Genomic DNA, 18,994 nt, shown 5'->3' with positions numbered 1-18,994 from the left:
CTATTGAATTTATACAAACAGCAGCTCTAAGCCCATAAAAATATATCACTGTGAAACTTACAAATATGGCTTCATTTTATTACTCTTACAACGATAATTTAGAGCAATATATATTTTACACTGAACTTGACTTATGTCTGCAACATGGGTCATCTCATTTCCTTGGACTTCACTCTATATCTGGAACTCATAACCCAGTTGGTCTGTGCCTGGAAATCCTAATGACTGTAGTGGCAGCTACTTAAATGTAACAAAGACAGACATAGTCCAGCCTACGTTATACACAATTGGTATTTAATAAGAGCCTGAGTCAAGCTTTCTGTTTCTCTATTGAACATACCTTTCTCTGCAAGGTCAGCTGATTTCTATGGAATCACTTGCAAACTTAGATAATGCTTTGAATCAGAGTGGCTGAGCTGAGCCTTAAGGGTTAGAGACCATTGCGGAAAAAAGAAGAAAAAAAAAGTATTTTACAAGCAACATTGTCATTAAAGGAGCACAGTTATGCTTGATATCATCTGTCAGGTTAAAGCATTCAACCCTGAACATGTTGTCTAATAAAAAGCACAAAGTACACAGGTTCCTGGCCGTGTTCTTTTCATCTAAGGTATCCATACCTCTACTGTAGCTACTGCAAAACATTAAATGCTTTTTACTCTTTTAAGAGCAATCACTGCTTGCTTTAGGCTTCCAGTCCATTCTGTGATGTTGTAGATGTTGTATTCCATTTGAAACAATTAAAGACCATTCAGTCAAAAGAATATTTCCCCCAGTATTAACTTAGGGAACAGATGACCATACACTGGGTGCCAGTCTTGGATTACATGTTGTATAGGGAAAGGATGGCTAGAAAGTGTTACATCCCTCCCCAGTGCTCATGAAAACACACAGTATGCTTCACTTCCTGCCAACTGTGTGAAAGGAAAGTGGGCCATGGCCTTACTCACTCTTAGCCCCTTCAAAGCTGGCAGCCATCCCAGATAATTCAACTGGGAGTAACGTGCCTCATCACTGTGATGCTCTCAGGCTCCTGGACAGCTGTGCATGGCACAGTTCTCTGTGCCCTGCCTGTGTCACACTGGAATTTAGGTAAAGGCAATTCCTTAACAACCTGCATAAGAGCTAGAAGATATGGGTAGGTATTTCCAAGCTCACGCAAGTGTGTATTTGAGTTAAGGAGAATAAATTCATCCTTTTTCACATAGTCAAGAAAAACCAGGAGAGTATTAATTAGAGTATCAGATCAGCTTATATCTATTATTTATACATTAAGTTTTCACTGATAATACAATATTGGTATGACAGGGATTTGCATCTATAGCACACAGTGATACAAAGGAAAATCCAGTAACAGATATTCCAGCAGGAGGAAAACATGGGAAAACAAAAAATGCAAAATAGTACCCTTAATCACAGTTACACCCTCTAAAAACTGAGATGGAAAACAGGGAAATGCTGCTATTCTGAAGAGTGGAAATTTTTTTCTCTTCAGATAATTTGAGGCCTGGCATTCCTAACTGAGAATAGCCCGAAGACTGAGCAAAGAATTAAGTTGCTTTATGGAGATTGTCTGGCTATTTCCTTACATTTCTACACGGCTGTGACTAGAGAAACTTCTCTCTCTGGCTGAACACATAATAATGCATGAGGCTCTGAAATTACAAGTCTGGAAGGATAATGATGCTTGAGTGGGAAAGCAATTGTACTCAGCCATTTGCCTTGCCTCCTCTCTGTTTTTTGGGTGTTTATTTTTTGGATGTTAAACTGCATAGCCAGGCTCAGGTGTTTGGACTGCTGTCACCTCACATCACTAAAATGGCCTGCATGCTGCAAGTAACTCCCAGGGGAAAAAGTAGCATTTAACTTTTCTCCCTCCAGTTTCAAGTGTAAAATACCCACACAGCTCAGAATCACTGAATACTGAGCTCCCGGCCATTGCGCACCAGCTCTTGGCCACATGCTGGCTTTGCAGGACCTAGCTGGGGCAAAGCATCAGTGAGGAATGAAACCAGCAGGAAACAATTCTCCTGCTTGTGGCACTGGTAGTTTTCTGCTCCTTTGGCAAATGCTGCCCAGCCAGTGGGTCTGGCAGCATGGAAGTGGAGATGGACAGATTGGCCTTTTCAGCACTGTAAGTCTTGCTGGCCTTTCAAGGTTCTGCTGTCTTTAGGATGTCAAACTGAACAGAAACATGGAAAAATCTGCACCACAGCAACAACTCCACTCTCACCTCTCACTCTGCCTTTCCTACCCAGAGCTCTCACTGCCAGCACACACCACATCAATTATCACTGAATTGCTATTCCTCTCCTCTTTATATAGCAAACCCGTACCTTAAAGGGGTATTGCATTCTCAGAGGTAAAACTTTAATTACTTGCAGAACTGTAATAAGTCTGACACATCTTCTAGAACCTGGATCTCATCCATTGTCAATTTACTACTAATCTTTTATTCTCCCTTTACTTTGTTAAACCAAACATTCTTCAGATCAGGCAAAAGCCATCATCCCCAGTCTTGCATAACTAAGTAATAATCCTTATTTTCTTATTACGAACAGCACTTCAGATATGGAAAGGAAAAGATGGGTTTTAAATGTTTATACTGAACGATAGGATTTTGGCAATCCCCTTACTTAACAGCAGTACAAAACTCATTGCTCCTCAGTGCTTCTCAGTGCTCCTCAGTGCTCAACTCCTGGAGCTTAAAATACAAACTTGATAAAGTTTTGTCCAGAGGAAATGTAGTAGCAGGCCACGGTATTGCTGCAAGTTTAACAGAGACCATTCTAAATCAAATTCTCAGCTGTGCTATGAGGTGGTGCAACGTGGAATCTTCATACTAATCCTCTACTTATTTCACTGGGTAGGTTCAATGTTATCACTGAATTACAATTCTCTTTCCATTTTAAGAGTTCCCTTTGTATGCCTCACCTTCCACCCAGCTTTTGTGAGGGCACACATGTGACAAGGCAAGCTGTCACACCGAGCCTCAGCACCTTGTTAGTTCTTGCCTCTGGGAAGAAAAGAAATCCAAAGTGTGTAGGAAACAGGAACATTGTCAATGTATGTCAGCTGAGCAAAGGCTGACTTAAACCTCATGTGCCCAACCACCTGAAAGGAGGTTGTAAGTGAGGTGGGAGCTGGCCTTTTCTCCCAGGTAACAGTGATCGGATGAAAGGTAATGGCCTTAACTTGCATCAGGGCAGGTTCAGGTTGGATATCAGGAAGAATTTCTTCTGGGAAAGAGTGATGAAGTACTGAAATGGGCTGCCTAGTTAGGTGGTGGGGTCACCATCCCTGGAGGTGTTCCAGAAACACACTCACTGAGAGACATGGTTAGTGGGCATGGTGGGGATGAGCTGGTGGTTGGATGATTTTAGAGGTCTTTTCCAACCTTAATGAATCTGTGATTCCATCATACTGTGATACACATTATTCCATACTTTCCTTTTCATGTCCTTTGCTTTTCACACCTAATCAGCACATTTCTTGTATCTTTACATACCAGTCCTGAATTCAACCTGTCTTCTTGACATTTCAGACCTACATTAACATACCTATTTTTTCCTCAGTTTAAAATAGGTTTAGAATATGTCTATTTAAATGTCTTTTATAACTCATCCTCTGAATTCCCTTAGCTGCCAGGATTACAGCACTACTTCCTTCCTGCTTTCCCCTGTGCATTTCCCAGTGACAAATCTTGAAATCTGTGAGCTGGAATTGTCTTAAATTGCTTAAGTCATAACTGCATTCCTTCAACCTGACAAATCTACACTTTGTTATGTAACAGGCAGCCAATGTAGACCATACAGAGAAAGCTTTAAGTGTTGTCTCAATTAAGTAATCTTCATGTCTTTGCTTTTTCAGCTTTTTCCACCTCTGCATTTCCAAAACATGGTGAGTAACAGTGGAGTGGTGGCGCAGGGCTTGAAAGAAAATTTGCAAATGCAGTTGAGAAGGAGCTCACCCCTTGATGCATGAATCCATGGCTCTCCAGACTGTGCTTGAAAGCCTCAGCCAGTCCTAGAGCTGCAGAGGCAGCTACACAGCACACCTCAGCCTCTCTGTGCTGTGGCCCCTACTGGAAGCTGCACTGCTTCCCATGAGTCATTACCTCCTCCTTTGCTGCTGCAGAGGCACCCGCATCTGCTAAGGGAAGCCCGGTGCCTTCCTGTCGCCAGCACTGCCCTTGTCTCCTGCTCTGTCCCCAGATTTTCTGACCCTAGCTCTGAATGACTGGTCATCAACACATGCAGAATTGATTCCTCTAAGCAGCTCCCATTTCACCTATTGTATGGGTAGAACAACTCTTCCTTTAGAATGCACGGGACATGTCAGTCATCCAGGATATGCTGGAATTCTAGTGGCATCCAACATCCCATTTTCACATCCTCCTTTTCGGGAAACGAGGGAAGTGTAAATGAATATTGGCAGCATTGCACAGATAATTTTAATTTCCCTTCTCATTCTTTTGACTTTAGGAATTCTCATTTCCTTTTTTTTTTTTTTTTTTCTAGATTAGTCAGTCCTCAATCAATGGAATAAAAACACGGAACATGAGTAGTTACTGTATGACTTCTACCAGTCTTCCCACAGTTGAAGGGAAGCTGCCCACCATCATGTCAAATCTGCTTTGAGGAAATTACAGATCTGCTTCATAAAGAGAAATACGCAGTCAGAACAGGTCTAGACTTTCATAAGTAATCACAAATTTAGAATTTAGAAAGTAAGGAGTACATGTCAATGGCAAGAGAATTAGTTTAAGAACGGAGAAACTGATAGATCTTAAAACCTCATTGTCAACTGGGGCTCCTTATCAAAGCCTTGTGAAAATGTTTCCAATGTGAAAGTTTGAGAGTTTCAATTTGGAAGTTTTTTTTTAGAATAAGAAAGTATATTTTGGAATAACATATCTTTAATCTACCAGGATAAGTGATTAATAATATTCAAGCAATGGCTTGGAGCTACGTGTAGATACCTTCAGATTAAGAGGTGCAGATACTCTCTCTTGTTATTTTGATGGTTCACAATTGGAACAAACTACTTAATGGCATTGTTTGTTCATCCTTTGATTATTTTATATCAAGATTTGATGTAAAACATGGAATGGGTATCATCTGATCTAGAGATCACCTGGAAGAAAAATTGATTCCGTGTGACTGAGTTTTTAGCAGCTGAACAATATTTATGCATTTGGATTTTTACCTGTCTGCAAGAAAGCCAGGAGAAACTAATATGCCATAAATTGTAGAGTTAATCAGCAAGGCTGATCTCCATTGCAAAGTAAAGAGCACTGGTCCCAGTACTGACCCCTGGGGGACACCACTTGTCACTGATCTCAATACGAAGATTGAGCCATTCACCAATACTCCCTCGGTAGGTTCTCACAACCCGTTCCTCGTCCAAACAAACAGTCCACCAATTAAAGTTATTAAATATAAGTAAAAAGACACCATTACTGTTTTGTTTTGCTTTAATAACAAGCTATTTTACAGATTAAAAGTACAGTATTTGCAGATGTCTGTTTCATTAAAAAAAATCGCTGATTCAGTAAGCTTAAATACAGAAAACATACACTAAATATGCAGAAACATCAAATTAAAGAAATTTGGTTGTTCTATCCTGCTTTTCTTAAAGAATCTGCACTTGACTCTTGCAAACCTTTGACAGAATTCTATTTAGAGATACCACTCCTAAATCAAATGGAGTGATGTTTATTCCTCAGATTTTCACTTACATATTTATCTTACTAATTAATTTGGCCACACCAAAGTTTGCCTTCTCAGGGCTTGAGGCAGACAACCATTTGTAAACAACATAACTCCCCCACACACCTACATCCTTTAATCCACTTGAAATTGCTGGTGATATTTAAATAAACATTGCATCCTCGTTCTGCATCTCTCAACAGAAGTCAGCAAGCAAAGTCCCGTAATTGATTGGTTCTGTTATAATGCCACTGCACGCTAATACTGAAGGAAAAGGATTTAACAAAACACACAGCATGAGAAGTTTGACATAGCAGCAGTGCACTGAGCTGCTTTTTGGTGCAGGAGGCACGCATGAGCTGACATTCCTACTGCTGGAAATCAAGGAGTGAGCAAACAGTGAGTGTGTCACAGTCAGCGTCCCAGCATCCCGTACCAAAGGTGATGGAAGCCTCTCTCATTCATGGCGTATTTAAGGAGACTGCTCTATAGTGCTTGCATCTGGCTCACACCAACCCGCAGTCCCCACACAACCACCACAAGAAGCACTTCTAGTGGGAGGGTGGAAAACACTGCCTGGTACACAGTGGGAACCCAGCCCTGCAGTGCTTGTGCAAACAGCTCTGCCAGCATGGGCAGAACTTTAAACACCAAACCCTAAATCAATAACACTGCCTGCTATTGGAGAGCAGATTTCCAGCAATGCTGATGCACAAGCAGCTGTTCTTTTCAAGCAAAACTGTGGAGTAAAACTACAGAAGAGTTTATAACAGGAAAACAATAAAAAGAAATATAAATGATAAATCAGGAAATTTTATACTGACCCTCAGCTGCAGTGAGGCCACAGGCTGCCATCCAACCACAGCTAGGAGAATGCTGATCTACTATTATGCTGGTTATCTTCCTGGGCAAACTGTGCTGAGACCTGTACATAAATGGTGCCAATCCACACTCCTTAGGAGCAGCCCACACCTGCACACAGGAGACAAGGTTGCACAAACGACTGCTGTGTCGAGGACTGTATCCTTAGGATGGGAGCGGGGCTGAAAAAAAGTCATCCTAGAAATGAGCTACATCCCTCTTTCAAGAGACTTTGGCTGCTGATTAAATAGAGATGGCAACATGTTATTGGTATTTCTAACGTACTGCCTCATGAAAAAATAAAATAAAATAAAACAAAATAAAATAAAATAAAATAAAATAAAATAATATATATATATATATATATACACATAGGGAGAGATCAGATTTTGGTAAATACAGATCTATTTCAATAGATTAACCCCGTGCCTTATATATATTCCTGGAAAGCCTTTTTCCCACTGCCCTTCCCACTGGGGCTTCCAGTTTTTTCATTCCATATAACCATTCCACTTCGAGTTGTCCTGGCAGCACAAAGAACGCTTCTGTGCAGGGAAAGAACAAATCAAAGCCACCTTGTAAAGTCCAGAAAACGTAAGAAGTGCCATCAGTGGAGGAGGCAGAGCTCACTCAGGAGACCTCGTACCGGTGTTATTTTTATAGGTACAGGAAGGAAGCAAAATTATTCCTACAGGTCTGCATTATTACTTGTATTAATTGTTATTATATATATATATCTTTATTATGTCTTTTAACTACATACAGGCTCACGGCAGCGCGTATAGAGGCACACGCACACACCGCACTCTGCCCAGTACTCTCTCGACCGCTTCCCCCGCCCTTAGGACGCCCGGCACCGCCCCGGCCCACGGGGGAGCGGCGGCGCCCGGCCCGGACAGCCCCGTGTGCCCGCCCTCGGGACGGGGCGGGGGAGCGCGGCCGGGCGGGCCGAGGAGGACGGGCGGCGGGACCGTGACGCGCCGGCGGGGCGGGGCGGGGGCCGTACAAACGCGCTGGCGGCGGGCGCCGGGCGCCGCTTCCAGGCGGGTGAGGCGGGCGGCAGCTGGCGCTCGCTCCGCAGCCGCTGCTTCTACCACCGGGAGCGCTTCCCACGGCTGCGGTATCCGCGGGCGCCCATGGCACAGCACGGCGGGTGCTGCCCTACGGCTCCGCGCCCTGGCGGTGAGTGATGCGCGGGGGTCCCGTGGAACGTTTGGGGTGCTGGCTGCTGGGCGAGCGTGGAACCCCGCTCGCTTAGACGGCCTCCGGGAGGCATCGCTGTCGTGGAACGAGGGGAGGAAGAGTGGGAAGAAAGTGGGGTACTCAGCCAGCAGGTCTGTCCCGACCCGTCCCCTGGGCAGATTGTTTCCTTAGCTCCCGGTAGGTGATGTGTCGGAGCGACAGAGGCACTGCAGGCGGAGTGCCGGGCGTGGGAGCGGCGTGGCGGAGCGCAGGGCTTCATCTACCTGGCGGCAGGGCAGCTGGTGTTGCTCCGCTCAGCATCTCTGCTCCGTTCCCACGGTGGACGCTGGAACCGGGCAGGTGCAGCGCGCCGAGCTGGAGGGCGGGTTGGGCTCGGAGCAAAACCTTCCCTGGAGCTCACTTCTATTTTGCCTGTCAGAGGTGAGCTGCCCAGAATAGAACAGCGTAGGCATCGGGCACTGCTGGTCTCAGCATGTTCTAGGGCTAAGGATGAGAGAGGTTCAAATTTTGGGGTATGAAAAGATGCTGGGAGGCTGCGGTGGCAGTCTTGGTCTGATCTTGTCTTTCAGTCCTTGATAAGGGAAAAGCACCCAGCTAGATACAAGCAATTCCACCAGCTTCATTGGCTGGGAGGTAATGTAGAGGGCTCTCCTCTCTGTGCAGTAAGTTGAGGGCTTTTGTTGTTCCTCTCTGGGGGAGCAAAAATATCTGGGAAGTCCCCTGCAAACCAGTCTTGAGTGGTGTGGGGATGGGGCGCCTGCAGGGACATCATCTGGGCACGGGAGACCCCTTCAACTGCCTGCTCTCACAGTGAGCCTCTGCAGTGTGTGTGGCAAGAGGCATGCTTAGTAAAACAGGTTCTGTTCAGTATATGCCCATAAATTGTCTGGCTTTCAAACTCCATATGCAAATGATAAAATATTACTATATTTTATTTCTTCATATCTGCATACGCAGATATATATCTGCCAGCATTCCTTGTGCTTCTGAAGAAGTGCATTTCCCACCTTGCTCAGAAATGAGCGCCTTTCAGTAGCAGCACAGCTACCAGCATCAGCTGTAGATCTCTCACATATCCAGCCATTCAGCACCCACCTTTTTTTTTTTTTCTTCCTTTTCCTTTTTTCTTTTTTTTCTCCCCCTTTTTGGAAAAATGCAGTTTTTTGATAGTACACTGTCAAGTGAGTGCCTGCAGTAGGTCATTACCAAGATTATACATCTGAAGCCAAGCCAGCTGCTGCAGTGGAGAGGCACTGATTTAACAGAGCAAATTCCAACCCCAGAATTGCCAGGTTCTCATCCATGCCCCCTCCTTGCAAGGACGCTACCTTGGTTATTCTGAATTAATTGTAAAAATGTACAGACATCAGACAACATGAGAGTGAATAGAAAACAGTTTTCTAATCCATGAGAATACCTTCATGTATAGATACACAGAGGAAGACAGAAATGTTTTTAGCCTACTGACCAGCCTGGGATTTCTCCCTCCCTGCCCCAGAAATGCCAGCCGGAGCCAAGAAGCTACCACAGCCCCAGATGGATGCGTTTCCCTGAGAAGTTTTGATAATTAAGAGAACAAGAAAGCTGTAAATATCCCTGAGCAGCCCAGGATGGAAGCTCCAGCTGTGTCACCTCACTTCCCACTCCCGAGCGGGAAGGTTCCCTCCAGGTCACCATGCAGTACTCTGCTTGGTAAAGGGATTGGGTTAGTTAAGTCTAATACAGGGACGACCTCACCACTGCTCTGCTCCTGTATTATTCTGAAGTTGTGTGCCAGGAAGGAGGCAGACAGAAATCAGCTTTGAGTATAACCTGAAAGATTACTTAAAGGGTTACTTATCTTTATTTTTATTTTTTTAATTTTGTTTCTATTGCCATTTTCAGTATCTTGCTGGTGTTTGAAACAGGGCTTGTGTTGGTAGAGTGCTAGTAAAGTGTTGCTTAGCAGGGGTAATGGAAATGGGATTGCCTCATGCGCTGTGTTCCTCTTTCAGTACATTCTGTTAAGGTGAGCCTTTGTACACAAGGGGGGCAGGACGGACAGAGCTGCCTTTCACCCGGATTGTTTTCCTGGGGAAAGGTTAGGTGAATTACAAAGCAATGCATTTCTGCTTCCTCATTAGGTCATGACCCATTTTGAGGGGGAATCTGAGGCAACTTCTGCATTTTGGATGGATGTATAGACTTCTGGGGGTACAGGGAAGGCAGTGATACAGCGTGTTTCCCTCTCTTTATGGGGAAAAAAGTAATGCAAGGTGCTAAGTAATTGCTAGAAGAAGGTGGTAAGGGGATTCCATGTTAGCATTCAGTACAAAAAGGTTCTGTGCATTCTGAGCTTTTCAGGTTTATTTTTATTCTGCTGTAATGTCCTATTTTCCTTTTACCTGCATGAGGTTCTCAGGAATGTAGGGTATTCTCTCTTCTAAAAAATTTTTATGATCTCCTGGCATGAAACGTTGCAATGGTCCCTTCTGACCTTAAGAAAAAGAGTGCAGCGTTATATATAACCACAGTCTATTATAAATCTCCTACTTTATTGCTCACACTGGAGCTGAACTCCTTCTTTAAAAGGGGTGAACTGGTGACCTAGCTAATTTATATAAACTGTATTTATCACAGCAGGTGCAGACATGGAGCAGATCTCAGCCAAAAATACTCCCCATCAAGTCAACCTTGCTCAGCTTTGCTAAGTTCCCCTAACCAAAATTTAGGGACTTTTTAAGAATACTTCCAGAGTCTCGGAGCAGATAGGTAATATATCTCCCTAAGTGCACTGGAATGATTATTAGATTTCTTAACATGCTGACTATAACAGTGAAACCCATGGTTTAACCTCTACTATCTGTGCAGTATATTTTAATATAAGTGATGGAATGTAGACTAAGGAATAGGTGGGCAGTATCATTTAGGCACTGCAATACAGATTAATACAGTTGCTTGCCTCTTCACCTCACCTCTTAACTCACAGATTGCTATTTTTAATATCTAATATGGTGATCAATAGTTTATGCCCCTAGAGGTCCATGGCTTCGGTTGTACGTAGTTCTGGTTAATGTAGTTCGGTTGTTTCTGTGACACTCACTAAAGTAGACAATTGCCTGCAGTTAATTAGTGGAAACTTAAGTTTATGCATTTCATTGGCACATGTTGCTTTAAACTTTTTTAAAACGTGATTTAAATACAGTATGTGGGTAAGTGTGGGAAGCACCTCTTCACAAAGAGGACGTTGGGAGGCCATATAACAGTTAAAAACAGCAAAACAGTATCTTTCCATTCTTTTTGAAGAAAATAAGCTGCTTTATAAACTAGATCAGATGGGAAAATATATATATTTGCTTCTTTTCTGTTCAGGAAAAGCTCTTGACTGATCTGTAAGTGATAGCTGTGTGTTTTGTGCTAATGGGATACAAAAAGCCACTTGAAAGAGCTCATACAAACAACTGAGGAATGTATCTTAATGACAGACACCATCTCCTCTTAGAGGGGACGGTATACACTGTTCATTTCAATGGTCTGATGAGTTTCAAGTACACTTTGAATTGATCTAGTTTAGTTTTCTTAAGATGCGTCTCTGAATACAAATGTTCAGGTCACTGGCTTTTCATCAGTACAGTAAGGTGTTTGTAGGGTTTGCTCAACTATGGATTTTTCTCCCGACAGAAGTCCACATAGTAGATCTGTGAGCACAGACAGTGGTGTTAATCTGCTGAGTGGCCAAACTTGCAGTTCTAGGGCAAAAGGAGGTGCAGCCCACGAGCTGTCCTGGGGTTCTATCCCATCTGCAATACTGAGAATACCTTGAAAAGCAGAATGTCTCCATCTGATTCTCAACTCTGATCTCCCTCTAGAGACAAATATCAGCAACTGATCTGTAGTTCTCAACTGAGCCAGCCTGGGTTTTTGCAGATGTATGTGAAGATCCCTTCAGTGAAGGGCTTCAGCTTCATAAGGAGCAAGTGAGGATGCCTGAAACTTAACATGGTTTTCTTCAACACCTGGGGAAAACATAAAACTATATTTTCTGTATAATGAAGTTGGAGACCTCTCCACATGCATGGAAGGGTTCATGTAGTCATCTTTTTCCCAGTCTTGGCAGCAGATGTGTCTATTAGCTCTGCTACACCTCTTAGTGTGTTGACTGTTTGTTTTGTGAAGTATTCACTGTCAGGTTGCCAGCAGCCTGTATCTCCCACTTAGGGCTGCCCCACAGACAGTCCTTATGTTTCTTCCCACCTGCTCCAGCAGCCAATTTGATATTCTTTGGAAAGTTCGGCTCTGAACGCACCCCCACACCGCTCTCTGGCAAGATGAATTATCAATCTTATTTTGTTAATGCTAATAAAACTAACTATTATATATAATTCAGGTAGTTTATACCATCTTATTGCGAGAAGATAAACATACCGAGGCATTAAAATACCGTGGTAATGTGTTAGGAGATAATCAGAAGTCATAAAATGGCAACATAAATTTCAAAGAGTACTGTAATATGCTTAAAAGTCATTGAAATACGACAGCTGCGCCCTTCATTGTGCTTAGTGAGAAAAGGTTCCATTTATTCCCAAATTACTGCTACTTTTGGAAGAGGTTTTAATCATGAAAGCTGATCTGATTGGCACTGTCCACACTGAATCTTGTTGAATAAATAGTATGGCACAGTTTACTAATCAATTGGAGTAAGCTGAAGAAAAGCTTAAGAAAAAGCAATTAGACTTCTTGAATAGTCTTGGTATAATCTTCAAAGCGTCATTTAACATAAACTGTTTCTTTTACCAGCTTGCTCGTTTACTTGTAGCAAATGCAATGGTAATGACTGTCAGTTAAATTTTTGTATTAATCTGAACTACAAAGTCACCGAGTGCAGTCATGTATGCTCTGCATGACTTGTGGAGGCAGTGAAGAGAATTCTTAAAGCAGAAAAGTAATTTGGCAGAGTAGCTGCTATAAAATCTTCAGTGCATGCTTATTATTGTTGAAACAGTTTTTCAGACCCACAAATTATAAAGCTATGGAATACACGTTTGCATCATTTTATATAAACTGCAGTAATTCTAGCCACCAAATTGCAGATCTGCTCAAAGCATTGAAGAGGGCAGAGAGAAGAAGGCTGAATGACAACCAATTTACATGTAGTTTTATTCCTGGACACCGCTTTGCCCACACAACATATGTTTTGTGCTGAATTTAGAGGAACACTCATGTCCATTGTGTTGCATTAGTCTAACACAACGCAACAACTGGTTCAGATCTCACCATGTACTGTTTGAAAGAAACAAAGGAGTCCAGAAGGAGAAAGCAGACAAAGCTTTATTGTTTGCAAGTAAAACAACAATAGCTTTTATATATTTGGAATGACATAATTACTGACATGGTTCATTGGATGTGCATAAGGACAGTAAATGCTATGGAATACTCCTACAGAATCCATAGCATTTACTGTGTTCATGCTGTGGAACACTTTATGTATTCCTGATTTGCACCTAAACAAGCAGTTGTAGAGGGGAAAAAAAATAATCAAACTCTATATGGCTGAATTATAGGGCACTCTGTCCTATAGAGGTACTTTAAACCAGGTCTTACTTCCCCTAAAACTTTCCTATGCTATACTCAGCCATAAAAAGGCTGGAGTAACATGGATCTGGTGGTGAAGTACTATGCAAACTATGAATTTAAAAACAATCCCAATGAATTTAAAAATAACAATCCCAAATAAAATAGCATTGCTAAGATCACTGTATTTGCTTATTAATATTTGAGATTAGCAGCTAATCTTAGCTAACCCTAAATTAATCTTTCCAGAGGAACAGTGCTTATCACACAACTCTACTGAAAACAGAACATATTTCAAACTGACTGCTATAGAAATAAGGGTTCCTACCATTAGGTTTTAACTCCTTTCAACATCAATTCAACCTGTTCTCTGAAATCCTATTATGCTTTTCCAGTAAGGTGTTAGGACAACGACTCAGGCTTACTATTTATGGAGCTTGTAACTCTTAAAATATACTCTACAGTAAGTGGCTATTCCTTTAATCTGTGACCTTAAAATTCAAGAAGAGTTGATGTTTTCTTGCTCTTATGTTCTGAGCTGCCCATTGGGCACTGATCTAATTAGGCCACTTGCTCAGACTATTACTAAATGTGATGGCAGAATATTTAGTGAGGACATCAACCACGTATTTACCAATACTGAATTATTTGCTGTCCAATCCACAACAGCCCCCCACAACAACTTTAGTGAAGGGCTAATAACTGGGATTATTTCTTTTTGAAACTGAAGTATATTTAGTTGAGAATAGTGAGGACAGGGAAAGAGCTGAAAATTGACAGCAGAAATGGAGTTCTTTCAACCACATCAAAATTGTAACAGAGACAAAAACTGGAAGAACAACAAATTTCTCTGCCAAGTTTTCTCATGATCCGACATCATAGAACAGCCTAGGGCACAACTTTGTGTCCAAGATAGGACATGGCCATGAGCTCACAGCCCACGGGCACCCAGAGAATCCTTGACTACAGATTTATTGAGGCACACTGCTTCCCACTCCTTCCAGCATTGATTTCTGCTTCCTAACAATACCACTGCCTTGTAGCTCTTTACAAGTGGTTAGAAAAGGGAAAGCAGAAAAGTAATAATCAGTAGCAAGCATCAGGAAGCCAGCCTGCTCCATTCAGGATGGAGTCGTGACCTCTGTAAATGCAAAGCTATCAAACAACTTTCTAGATGACTTGGAAACACGTCATTAGTCCCTGTCACACTGGGACTTAGCTTATTGTGGAAAAGTCATTAGCTTCTTTTCAGATTCTCTGGAGAATTTCCAAAGCCTAACCCTTGCGGTTCATCAGGTTGTTCATACGTAATTTCTTATTTCAGCCCTCATTAGTTATTACAGTATGCATTGTTCTGAGCTTAAATTCATAATTATGGTAGCCCAGTAAGGCAGAGCAGTCAGATGCTCTGCCATCATGGCTTCCAGTTCTAAGTGGAGTTAGACAATACCACAACAACACTTATAGTACAATAACGCCAGCCTTCCACTGAGCTTATATGACTTATAAAAGCTTCCAAACCTAGAGAACTGTTATACACAGCCAGCTCATAACATGACCATCCAACAGATCTGTTATGTGAGGCCACTTTAATTTCACTTCAAGCACTCCATTTAAAATCTGATCTTTACCTTAAGGATCTCTCTACTTTAACAAATAAATAAAGTTAGTTGTTTACATCGGACTGGCTGTCTGACTCTGGAAATTACCTTCAGCAATATTCATTGCGTATTTTGTCCATGAATATTTCAGCTGGGACCACAGCTTTTAGTATTTCATTGGTGTAGCCTTGCTATGGTCTGCTGTTTCACTCAGAGCCCTTCCTGGCTTCTCTGTGAGAATGTGGCCTTCTCACATTTCTTTTCATATCACATGAACCTTTTTCCCTGGAGGCTTTACTTTCAGGCTACTGTCATAACATAAATTCATAGATGGCTTGGACTGTGAGGATCCTTATAGATGATCTAGTTCCCTTAGGAGACTACATGACCTTCTTTGAGGAAGCTTCCTTGTTCAAGCCCTTTGTTTGTTCCTAAAGTAGATCTATTCTTGCACATTTAGAAACTAAAAAAGCGCCACTTCAACTCTGCTGAAATTAAATTTAAAAATAATAAAACTCTAAATCTTGGGTCTTAGAAAGAGATTGAGAATATTCATGTCTCCTGGTGACTTGCAATCATTTTTTTCATGGCATTATTGTATGTGGCTGTCTTTAAAGAATTTAATTCTCTCTAGTGATTTATGAGGCTAGAGTTCAGAAATCTAAAGAAGTTGGTTCAGTTTTGAAAATCAAAAGATACTTGCAGTGTGGCTTTAGTACTAATATAACCGAGTATAAAATAATGTGCCTGTCTTATTTTCTTTTTTCTTTCTTTCTCTCAGAAAAGTTTCTGTTTGAGAAATACGCATCCACTCAGCAAAACAAAAACGACTTTTAAAGGTTGTTCTGGGTAGAAATTGCTCCATGCTCCATTACCTGCTTGAGTGAAACCAGACTAAAGTTCTGTCATGGCAGCTTTTCTGCTGGGAGCTGTGCTGCTCATTGTTCAACCTCAGATAGTGCCTTCCAGACCGGCTATAAATTCAAAGGCTGAGACTTCTGCTCAGTCTGCTCAGAGAGAGCTTTTAAAGAAAACATCTCAGAAAAATGACTTCAAGGAAAACATTCATTCTAATGGATCATGCCGGCAGCTGCCACAGACTATCATTATTGGAGTGAGGAAAGGTGGAACAAGAGCTTTGTTGGAGATGCTGAGTCTTCATCCTGATATTGCAGCAGCGGAAAGCGAAGTCCACTTCTTTGACTGGGAAGATCATTACAGAAATGGATTGCAATGGTATATTAATCAAATGCCATTCTCTTATCCCCATCAGATCACCGTGGAAAAAACTCCAGCATATTTCACATCACCTGAAGTGCCTGAAAGAGTTTATAACATGAACCAATCTATGAGACTACTCCTTATTTTAAGAGACCCAAGTGAGAGAGTACTGTCAGATTACACCCAAGTGTTCTATAACCACATGCAGAAGCACAAGCCGTATCCCTCCATTGAACAATTCCTGATTAAAGATGGTGAACTCAATGTGGACTACAAGGCAATAAACAGAAGCTTATACTATGTTCACATGCAGAACTGGTTGAAGTATTTTCCCCTTGATCATATCCACATTGTAGACGGGGATAAACTAATCAAAGATCCCTTTCCAGAAATAGAGAAGGTAGAGAGATTTTTGAAATTATCACCACAGATAAATGCTTCAAACTTTTATTTCAATAAAACTAAAGGCTTTTACTGCCTAAGGGACAGTGGTAGGGAGCGTTGTTTACATGAGTCAAAAGGACGAGCTCACCCACAAGTAGATACTCGGTTACTTGAGAAACTGCATGAGTATTTCTATGAGCCCAACAAGAAATTTTTTGAGCTTGTTGGCAGAACATTTGACTGGCATTCATTTGTGGCAAGTTAGTGGTAAATGTGAGAACCTATGTTCTGGTGTAAATTTAGAAACTTTAAAAAGGGCATTTAAGCTATAATTTATTTGTAAAAATTCATAAATACTTCTGTACAGTATTAGATTCACAATTGCCATATATACTAGTTATATTTTTCTACTTGTTAAATTTGAAAGCATTTTGTATTGTTTTTCATGGTTGTTAACATTGTGTATGATGTGTCTATATGAAGAAAGTAAATTATTTCACTGCAGAAGATGCTCTCTTGAGAATGTGTTGTCTTTTTAATAAATAAGAAATTCGTTTCAACAAAACCCTTCAGAATTACTTGAATACTTCAGTCTTTCTGAACTTTATCCTATAGTTGCTAATGAATATGCCAAACTTTACATTTCCACTTTTATTGCTCTAAATTGTGGTCTAATGATTTCTTCTTACCTGAAAATATTCTTGTAATTTGGAAATTGTTCTATCCTGCTTTATGAAATTATTTCTTGATAATGTGGTATTTATACGTGTTGGGAGATGCACACCTAAAGGACAGTGGAAGACTGTGTCATAAAGCACGTTAACAGCTGTACTTACCTTCCTATTTAATGCTTTAGTAACTGCTCCTCAAATTCCTTGGCAGAACCCTACTAGTTTCATGGCAAACTTTTAAAGATTCTGTGGGGAGCAGATCATGAAATCAGAGTTAAGTGCAGATATTGATTAATCTAAAAAGTTTCTACAATCTATGAATGTATATGTCCTTCATTATGAAAGAGAGAAGAATATAAGCAGTATGGGGACATTTTAAAGGCTGCTAACTGCTGTTCCTAAATTTTATGGCACACGTTCTTTCCCATTACTGAAAATCAATGGATACACCAGAAGAATTAGCTGGTCTACTTTCTAGTAAGCAGCAGCTTCATTCTTATAAATATTAACATACTTTTACTGTATTGAACACTTTTCAATGAGTTGAGCAGCTGCTTCATGTAACTTAGAAGTGCCCATGGGCTGCTATTCAATTAATCTCTTTCCAGGAATTGTAAAGCCAAGCTTTGGATCCAGCCTCGGGTACCATGGAATTAACCCAAATTCCAGGAACTGTTATGGTCTTCCATCTGCTAAAAATGGAAGTTAGATACTAGTACATTGGTAAAAGTTACAGTCTTTTCTATCTATGTTGGTTCTGATGTTCCATTAGCCATCAATTTCTGGCATTAGAGTTAATCCCATTTTCACAGCAGGCTTACTATAGTACTTTCATTATGAGCTCCCAGTTTTCATGTTGTGATCTAAAATACACCCTTTGAACATTCAGTGACAATACCCTGTACATTTAAATTTGTTACTGATTGTTTCAATCCTTCATAAAATTTAAATAAATGTAGATAGGTTAATTTTTCCCGGTGAGATGGTTCAAACTTGGGCACTGTGACAAGGTACCCTCTGGATGCAAGTATCCCATATTATGCTGCTTGCATGAAAATTTGCAGATGCTTCCCTTCTATATCCCACTACTTGTGCACCTGCCCAAGCTGTATTCAACCTCAGAGAGGTTGTTGGTGTTTGTTTCATAAAGTAGACCTTTGATGAAAGCCTACTATGAAATGGTATTGTACTCAATAAAATATTTTCTGAATTGCATCTTTCCTCTCTCTTTGTTCACAATTTTCCAGTTTGAAAGATGAGTAATTAGGATCCAACTTCAGTTTAGTCTCCAGTTAAATGCTGCTTGTGAGTTCAGCTGCAGCCCAGTGGATTTAGTGAAAAGCAAGTGCTGGCTACTGTATTGCTGGCCTGCATAGTCCATTGCTGGGTCCACTCAGAATATACAAAGAAGAGTGGATAGTTTTACTGGCAATAATGTTGCACCTTTCTTAAGACAGATACCAAAAACAACAGGCTTTAATTAAAGTGCCAACATGGAAAGAGAAACATTGGGAGTTTTGTTTAAGGAGGAACAGAAGGGATTTTGCTACTCATTATCATACAATTTTCTTGCTAAATCCATAGGAGCTACCTTGACCTAAAAGATTTTGGCTCACGAGAAAGGCTCCCATCTTAGTGTAGTCCCGCCTTCACTTTTGTCTCCTTCTTGTCCCTGTTTCAGCTTTCTACCTTCAGTGACTTTCTGCTGGGAAAGAAATTCTGCTGGGGTATGTGGCCATGTGGGTACTACTTTTTCAGTCGCAGAGCTGGATGAATGTATGAAGGCAGGGGTGCA

The 18,994-nt window shown here is 41.3% G+C and overlaps 1 protein-coding gene across 1 annotated transcript; it reads left to right on the top strand.

The window, feature by feature from the left end:
• The first annotated feature begins 7,601 nt into the window (after positions 1–7,601).
• HS3ST1 (heparan sulfate-glucosamine 3-sulfotransferase 1) lies at positions 7,602–18,414 on the top strand. Its single transcript, XM_072335140.1, has 2 exons — positions 7,602–7,751; positions 15,705–18,414. Exon 2 carries the CDS (start codon positions 15,831–15,833, stop codon positions 16,791–16,793), a length of 963 nt encoding a protein of 320 aa, XP_072191241.1. The 5' UTR covers positions 7,602–7,751; positions 15,705–15,830; the 3' UTR covers positions 16,794–18,414.
• The last annotated feature ends 580 nt before the right edge of the window (positions 18,415–18,994 follow it).

Source organism: Excalfactoria chinensis, chromosome 4 (assembly GCF_039878825.1).
Source record: "Excalfactoria chinensis isolate bCotChi1 chromosome 4, bCotChi1.hap2, whole genome shotgun sequence".
Taxonomy (NCBI): Eukaryota; Metazoa; Chordata; class Aves; order Galliformes; family Phasianidae; genus Excalfactoria; species Excalfactoria chinensis.
The sequence above is the reverse complement of the archived record's forward strand: the minus strand, read 5'-3'. Positions and strand labels throughout refer to the sequence as shown.

Coding starts and splice junctions, on each gene's coding strand:
- HS3ST1 (XM_072335140.1), top strand. CDS start 15,831: ATGGCAGCTTTTCTGCTGGGAGCTGTGCTGCTCATTGTTCAACCTCAG.